General features: G+C 57.7%; 1 protein-coding gene across 2 annotated transcripts; it reads left to right on the forward strand.

Moving 5' to 3' along the window:
* The first annotated feature begins 6 nt into the window (after positions 1–6).
* On the forward strand, positions 7–5,362 carry Lbhd2 (LBH domain containing 2). Of its 2 annotated transcripts, none has more exons than XM_016006437.3 (4): positions 7–113; positions 1,795–1,878; positions 3,818–3,974; positions 5,004–5,362. In XM_016006437.3, the coding sequence occupies exons 2-4, from the start codon at positions 1,813–1,815 to the stop codon at positions 5,081–5,083; spliced, it is 303 nt and encodes a 100-aa protein (XP_015861923.1). In that variant the 5' UTR covers positions 7–113; positions 1,795–1,812; the 3' UTR covers positions 5,084–5,362. The 2 variants fall into 2 exon arrangements, with proteins under 2 accessions (XP_015861923.1, XP_015861922.1); XM_016006436.3 differs by having other exon boundaries at positions 14–123.
* The last annotated feature ends 2,781 nt before the right edge of the window (positions 5,363–8,143 follow it).

Raw genomic sequence — 8,143 nt, forward strand, 5'->3', positions numbered from 1 at the left:
GCGGGAGTGTGAATGAGGGGCTGGCTGCGAGCGCGTGTGTGGGCGGAGAGCTCGGAGGAGGATCGAGGGAGGAGAGCTCCCGAGCCAGCGTGGAGGCCCCGCAAGCGCCAGCGGTGAGTGTCGGTGAGTGTGCGGGAGGCGCAACGCCCCCTCCCCACCCTCACCCTCAGGGTTCCGTCCAGGGTGCACCTTGGCAGCCAGGGGCGGGTGCGTGGGGAGCAGAGCGAGTGCAGTAAGGAGTTAGTGGGAGCGCCCCGGGGAAGGGACGGGCGTGGGTCCCACGGTCTCCCTTGGCAATCTAACGCGGGGCTCTGGACCAAGAGGCCCCCTACTGCCTGCGGTCCACCACACCTGGCCCTCCCGCACCCCAGAGCGGATGGAGGTGTGGGCGGCACTCGCAGCCGTGCCTTCGGACACCAGGCACTGGGCAAGAGCAAGACAGTCTGTGGCACTTGCCCTCAGCTCGCCGCCCCATGGTAGCTCCATCCTCGCTGCTGTCTTGCTCCCCAGATTTTCCCCTGGAACGATCTTCCTCCTTTCAGCCTCTTTCTCCCCTCACTCTTTAGCTCTGCCCCTCTTTGCACGGCCTCTGTGGCCACCCTCCCTCCCTCTTTTTCTGAAGGTCTCTGAGCCATCTTTGGGTCTCTGTTCTGGGCTTAGCCGAAGTTCCCAGAACTCGGAGGTATGCAGGGTCCTAAGAGGGTCTCAGAGTTGGGAGCAGCAGTCCACAGGGCATCCCATGGACTCCGGGACAGAGGCACTAGTGGCTAGGACGAGGCTGCTTACTGCCTGGGGATGCCCATCACAGGCACGTGTCCCCCTTCCAGACTCCCCTGGGATTCCATGGAACTTGAGCTGACCGAGGTGGACATTTGGTAGAAGGAACCTCATTTTCCAGACTAGCAGTTGACCTTGCTAAGAGCGTCTCCCCCCCCCCCTCCGCCGCCCTCCAAGTACCTGCCTCCTGGAGGGTGTCTCGGGCATTCCATCCTGCGGTTCACTATTTTGCCTTGCCCCGATCTTCTTCCAGCTCCCCGGCCTCTAGCCTGCGGCTCTGTACTACCTGTCTAAAATCTGGCCAGTGCCTGTTAGACCCCTCCCTCATCTCTTCCTCTGGCCTAGGCTGGGCCCCAAGAACCTACCCTGCTGCATTGCTGAGGGTGGGCCTCTCAGAGACGCTCATTCCACGGCCCTCACTGTGGAGGCTCTGACCCAGCCTTCCCATCCTGTGCCTGGCCTGGGTAGGCATGGCCGTGTTCAGGCAAGATGTCAGCCTCCCTCTGGTGATAGGTCCTCAGGGCATAGCCCAGGGGTCTGTGGGTGAAGGGGTGTTCTGGGGGGGGGGACTGGGCACCTTGGCCTCTGGCTGGCTCAAACTCAGTCCCAGGTGGTCCCAGCCTCCTGACTCTGAAACCTGTTTGGGTCCTGGGGTCTGCTGTATTCTCTGCTGTCCCCTGTCTCAGCCCACCAATCGCTCCTTCTGCTGCCCTGGCTGCCTGCTGTTCATCCCTTAGGGAGGCCTCAGGCCAGCTGACCTTCCTCCAGGAAGCCTTCCTGGCTCTCAAGGCTGGGTCAATCTCTTCCCCCTCTTGCCACACTTCTCTACAGTCCTGGGCACTGTATGGCAGCTGTCCCCGCTCTTCCTCTGAGGGAGCAGCATAACAAAGATCAGGCCTAAGCTGTGAGCGTTGGGCCAGGGGAGGCTGGGGCGGGGTGAGTTCCCGGAGGAGGAGGAGGCGGCCGGCTTGCACTGGCTGCAGGGGATGCCTCATGTCTGCTCTTGTCTTTCTGTAGCCCAGCATCAGCATCAGCATGAGCACTCTGCAGTCAGCTGCATCGGAGAGTCCTACAGAGGGCGCCAGAGGCCCGGCAGGGAAGGTAAGTGGTGGAAGAGACAGGAGACCAGAGGGAGCCAGCCTGGAGCTCTAGCCTATGACTTCAGATATGCCTGCCATCTCTGCTAGCCTCAGTCTACTTTTCCATTCCGGGAGGCCACTGCTATTTTTGTTTGTTTGTTTGTTTGTTTTTCGAGACAGGGTTTCTCTGTGTAGCTTTGCGCCTTTCCTGGAACTCACTTGGTAGCCCAGGCTGGCCTCAAACTCACAGAGATCCGCCTGCCTCTGCCTCCCGAGTGCTGGGATTAAAGGCATGCGCCACTACCGCCAGGCGCCACTGCTATTTTTATGGAAATTTGGTGGTTAGAGCAATTGAAAGCAAACTACCCTGGCTTACTTAACGCTCCTTCTGGACCTGGGAATGTGAAGGTTGATTCTCCAAGCACATGACTACACTTTGCTCTCTGCAGGGTGATACAATTTTTCTGTTTGTTCTGTTTTTTGAGACAGTGTTTCTCTGTGTAACTGCCCTGGCTGTTCTGGAAAAACTGTAGATCAGACTGGCCTCAAACTCACAATGATCTCCAATCTCTGCCTCCCGAGTACTGGGATTAAAGGCACATGCCACTGCCGCCTGTCATGGTAGATACAATTTTAGGGTGCCTGCAGATCCAGTTTTTGTCAGGGATGTGGATGCAGCAAAATGTTTAATATACTGGGGTGCACTGATGCACCCCTGTAATCCTAGTAGTCTAGAAAGTGAGTCAGAAGGATCAAGACCAGCCTTGGCTACGTAGTGGGTTACGGGCCAGTCTGGGGCATGAGACCCCGTTTCAGAAATGAAGTAAAATGAGAACCTAGTCCCTGCACAGAGAAGCAGCTTGGGGTCTGTTCCTGAGCTGGATTGGGTCGGTGGGGCCAGTGACGAATAAGCAGCCCAGACTCTGAGCTCATCGGCACAGCTACCCTGAAGGTCCTACTGGCCTGGCCACCTTCCCATCGTGGGTACCCTCCAGCCAGAACCCCGGCTGAGGGGCAGGAAGTAAAATGGCATGCGAGGAGGGAGCCGGGATGGGCAAGGAGGCCTGACTTGGCAATGCCAATATAGGGTCGGCCCCAGGAGGTCCCAGCTGTGGGGGCAGGAAAGGGTCCCTGCTCTGCCCCCTGCTCTGCTGTCATCTGAGGACTTCTGTTCTTTTGTTTCACAGATGAGCCAGCCTGGTGACACCTGTTCTCAGACCTCAGGGTCCCCTGCAGTACTTGACTAAAGGGTCCTGGGTAGAGCATGTGTGGGAAACCAATGTCCAGTGGCTCTAAGCCGGCAGCCAGGGCCAGTGTAACTGCCTGCCTGCTCTGTGCCTTCCTTCCTGGAGGCCCTCATGCCACCATGGGAAGGCGCACGTACACTAGGTAGCGGTCTTTGCCAGAACCCCAGGAGGGCACAGAGGTAGAGCCGCGCAGGCAAGTCAGACCTCGGGGCACCAAGGGATGGAGCTGTGTGAGACAGCCTCGGCCTTGAAAAGCCTTGAATGGGATGTGGAGACGCTGAGGGCACCCGGAGGGCGTGTGGGCACTGCACAATGAGCGAGAGCCAGCTCTGATTGCCATGGCAACGTCTTCCTAGCTCCTCAGCCTGCCTTGTGGAGGGAGGAGGCCAAGGACCCAGCAGGGAAGCCCCCAGAAAGGAAGTGTGCTGGGTTCCAGGTACTGGAAGCAGCTGGGGCGCTCAGTCCCGGGCTCCCTCCTGAGTGACTTGGTCTCTATGGTCTTAGGGTCTGTCTGTGAAATGGGCTTCTGGGTCTGAGCCCAGGTGAGTGCCATGGTGTTCCCTTGGTGCCTCATTCCCTAGTGGTGGTAAGAGGTAGGGGCTGTTCACCCTGCCTGTTCTTGACCTCCCTAGTAGGGCAGGTGGAGGGCCGAGGAGGCAGGGGCCAGGAGCCCACGGCCCAGTATGGCCCTGACCTTCCCCACTCTCCCTCTAGGCTGCAGTAGGCGTCCGGGAGAAGGGCCCTCGGCTCTGCCAGCGACTGCCCTCTATTGTGGTGGAACCCACTGAAGTGGGTTCTGTGGAAAGTGGGGAGCTGCGCTGGCCACCTGAGGGCACCCAGAGGAGTACCCCTCAGATCCAGGCTGCCGCTGGTGAGTGAGAGGCCGTTTCACCGGTCTCAGAAACCGCACCCACTTCCTGTCTGTGTTCGCAGCAGGTGTGGGGGGACCCTGCACTAGTTCACACCCCAACCCCACCTGCCCAGCACCAGAGCACTGCCTTGCCTCTACCTGCCCCTCCTGCTCCCCTGCTTCCTCCTCTCTGTACCTGTCCCCTCATGCATGCCTGTGGCTCCATCACCCGACAGATGCACCCTCTCCTGCCTTCCAGCCGCCTTCCGTTCCCCTTCCTTCCCTCTTGACGCAACACCTTTTGGAACAGTGCACATTGCCCACAAGGACCCAGAGGGGCCAGGGTAAAGGGGCACATTTGGGAACATGGGTTCCTCCTGTCTTGGCAGCAGGGACCTTGGTGAAAGCCTGGAACTTCTAGAGGAGGGTGGGGCGGGAGGGGGTCAGTCCTCGGCGCCAGCAAGCTGGCAGTGGGGCCCTCCAGAGCGGCTCTCAGGCCGCTGAAAGCTGGGGCCATGTGGGCTGAGCTGTACCCTGGAAATCCTTATGTCTGGAAGCCACTGGAGGATCCCCTGGGAGGAAGTGAGCTCAGCTCCCATGAAGGATGCTCAGAACCCCACAAGCCCTCCTCCTCTCCCGAGACCTCAGCCCCAGGGAGCAGCTGGCCCTGAAGGGGTCTGTGGCCAGAGACCCCACATCTACTTATAGCCCCTTCACTCTCTGTCGGGCCAGCATCCGAGGTGGGAGCCGCAGGGACTGGCCCTCAGGTGACCAGTGGGGCTTGGGCTCTGGAGAGGCCCTGGGTCTACCCTTCTCTCTGCCGTACTTGCCCCTGAAGTAGCGGGCAGGGTGGGAGGAGGGTTGCTTCTGCTCCCCGAGGTGGGCTTCATCCTCCTTCTCTCTTTCCCTAACACAAGTGTATCATCACCTCTTCCTTCCCGTCAGCTCTTGGGAAGAAGGGGCCGCCCCACCCCGATGTCTGCCAAAGGCTGACCTTAGACCCCTAGGACCAGTCACCACTATAGAGGCTTTTGTGTATTTTTTTTGCAGTTCCTTCCTCGAGTCCACCAGGACCACCAGGGAAGGCAGCAGATCACGACGGCACTGAGGGCGTCAGCTCTGGGCACTAGGCATTCCCTGGTCCAGTAACAGATAAGGGCGTGGCAGGCTCTGCTCTCTGACCTCTGAGAGGGCCTTGATCCCAGGACGACTGGCTGATCCACAGAAAAGACTGGGCCCACCAGGACACCCAGCTCACCAAGCTTCCTGTCTGGCTAAGTGTGGCCAGGACCTCAGTCCCTGACTTTGTGTTCCACGGTCCAGATCTGGAGTATACCCCTCTTTGTCCAGTGATTTGAAGCAGAAATAAAGACACCCTTCCCGGTGGCCATGGGCACCCTTGGTGGGTACTTGAGGTGCTGAGGACAATTTTGGCTTGACCAGTGACATTCTAATCTCTCCTAAGAACCTAGGCTGAGCAAGTCAGAGTGTTGGGCGGGTAAGCACGTGGGTGCTTGGCACTTGGACTGGGAGAGGCTGAGCAGAGCCAGAGGCTCCAGGGCGGGTTTGTTCAGAGCCACAGTGTGGGTTCTTCCACTGCCTCTACCTAGGGACCCTCTCTCTCCTCTTCCTCAGCTAGACTGCCTGTGGCCGCTCCTCCTGGTGGCCTCCTACCTCTGCTGCAGATCTCCTGGAGACTAGACACCCTCTTGTGCCCTTCATCCTGGTACATTAGGGCGCAAGGATGGTCTCTAGGATGACAGGTCTTCCAGCCTGGACCTCATGAATTCCAGCAAAAGTCCTATTTCGCAGATGAGGAAATTTAGGTGCAAAATGAGGTGCCATGGACTAGTTTTGGCGAGGGCTATGGTGGGCAAGCACCTCCTCCTCCCTTGAACGATGGTCATGGCCCTCCACAACCGTGCATGGACAGACCATCTTGGCTGTCCCCCTGCAGGAGGGAGCTACGGTACCTAGTCAGGGCTGGCTTGGGGAGCAAAGCTGGCTATGCCTAGGGTCCCCTCATTAGTTGTGCTGTGTTCCTTGGCCAAGCCTGAGCCAGGCCTGAGGAAGTTCAGGGCCTAGCCACCAGGAAGTTTCCATGAATGTTAGCTCAACAAAGCCCCCCAGGCCCAGGCCCCACCCTGGGTGAGCTGGAAGGGCTGTGGGAGACACAGGCCTTCTGTTCTTTCCTGGCCTCTTCGCGCTAACCTCCAGAATGAATAGAGCAATTTCTCCAGCCCGCCCTCCTTCTAAAAATAGCCTGACCCCCAAACGCCAGAGGTGGGAGGGGAGGTGAGGAAGTTTGCCTAGGGTTCTGCTTTAAATTTAAAACCGTGGGCGCTCTGGGTCCAGTGCCCAGGATGTCTCCTTGGGCCCTACCCAGCGTCACGGTTTAGAAGTGTTGCTGTTTTTGTAGAACCTTTCTGTCGCCAGCCCTTCCTGTGGGTCCCAGAGCCGGTTTTGAGCAAGGGCAGTGAGATAGGAAATAGGGAGGGAGTGTGGGAGAGTCCGGGGCTGACCTTTGGGAGGAAGTGCTGCCCACTTTGGAAGCAGAGCAGAACAGAGCCCTGGGATGACGCCACCTCCCTCCAGGGCAGGATGATTAAACAGGGTCCCGCAGAAGACAAGTCCAGAGCCCTTAGAGAGGGTCTTGACGCAAGCCTAAACTATGTCAGCCATGCACCAGGGTAGTGCCTGAGTGATGACCCCTTCTGGAGGTCCGAGGAGCGAGGGGGCCGTGGAGGGCCCGACCTCCGCCCACCCCTCTCCAAGCTGTAGGAAAGAGCCTGGGTGGGGCCAGAGCGGACGCCACACCCACTCAAAAGCCCAGCCCAGCCCCGCCTCAGCTCGCAGGAGGCCTGAAATCGCCCTGCGGCTCCCCCTAGCGCCCGCCGGGGTCACTATGGAAACAGCAGACGCCACCGTCTGCTGCATTTAGGTCGCCGGCACCACGGAAAATTGGACTCAAATTGGCATCAGAGAGAGTGGGGCACAATCAGCGCCCCGCCCCCCCACGTCCCCGCTATACCCGGCAGCCACCAGGGGCAGAGGGTGAACTCCGACTCCTCAGTCTTAGACTGGACTCCAGTCTGGGCCCCTTAGCATTCTGGGCAAAATTGACCCTGAGACAGGCCAACATCTGGTGGAAGGTCCTTCCTGCTCTTACCTACCTAGAGCTCACTTCATCCCAGCAATAATTCCATTTTACCGAAGAGTGAACTAAGGCTCAGAGACAGAGATGCCTCCCCCAAGGTCGTGGGGAGCCGGGTTGAACTTCGGTTAGTGTCCTAGTTGCGCCTCCCCCTACGTGGCCTTCTTCTGACCTCGGTTTGACTGCCCTCGTGCCCAGGGCTTCTCTGAGACTAGGCTGGGGCTTTTCCACTGGGATTTTTACTGACTTTTCCAGGGGAAAGCCGCGTGGAAAAGTAAGAGAAATATCACACGTTTCTTGGTGTGATGGCACATCCTGTAATCCCAGCACTTGAGAGATGAAAACAGGAGGAGGAACTCAAGGTCATCCTCAAGGACATAGCCCGCTGGGTTACCTAAGACTTTGCTTTAAAAAACCAACCAACTTGGAACTGAAGAGATGGCTCCGCAGTTAAGAGCACAGTCTGTTCTTCCAGCGGACCGGTTCCCAGCATCCACATGGTGGCTCACAGTCAACTGTAATGCCTGTTCCAGAGGATATGGCGCCAGGAATGCGCAGACATACGTGTAGGCAGAACACCCATATACATAAAAAATAAAGAAACTGGGGGCTGGAGAGGTAGCTCAGCCGTTAAGAGCACCTGCAGAGGTCCTGGGTTCCATTCCCAGCCCCCACATGACGGTTCACAACCATCCTTAACTCCAGTTCCAGAGGATCTGTTCTCCCTTCTGACCTCTGCAGGCACCAGGCACACACAGGGCACACATACACACTTGCAGGCAAAACACTCACATAAAATAAAATAAATTTTAAAAATAGAAATAAATTTAAAATTCTACTTTGTTGAAAAGAATGTTTCAAAAAAAAATCCCAACCAACAACAACAAAATAAAAACAAACAACAAACAAACATCACAGCCTCAGGCTAAAAAGTGGGTGTGGGAAGTCTGGGGTGGTGAGACTTTGAGGGAGGCCAGGGAACAATCTTCCTGGTCCTGGGTATTAGATTCTGAGGCAGCATAAAGAGACAGAAGGC

Source organism: Peromyscus maniculatus, chromosome 14 (genome assembly GCF_049852395.1).
Source record: "Peromyscus maniculatus bairdii isolate BWxNUB_F1_BW_parent chromosome 14, HU_Pman_BW_mat_3.1, whole genome shotgun sequence".
In the NCBI taxonomy this organism is placed as follows: domain Eukaryota; kingdom Metazoa; phylum Chordata; class Mammalia; order Rodentia; family Cricetidae; genus Peromyscus; species Peromyscus maniculatus.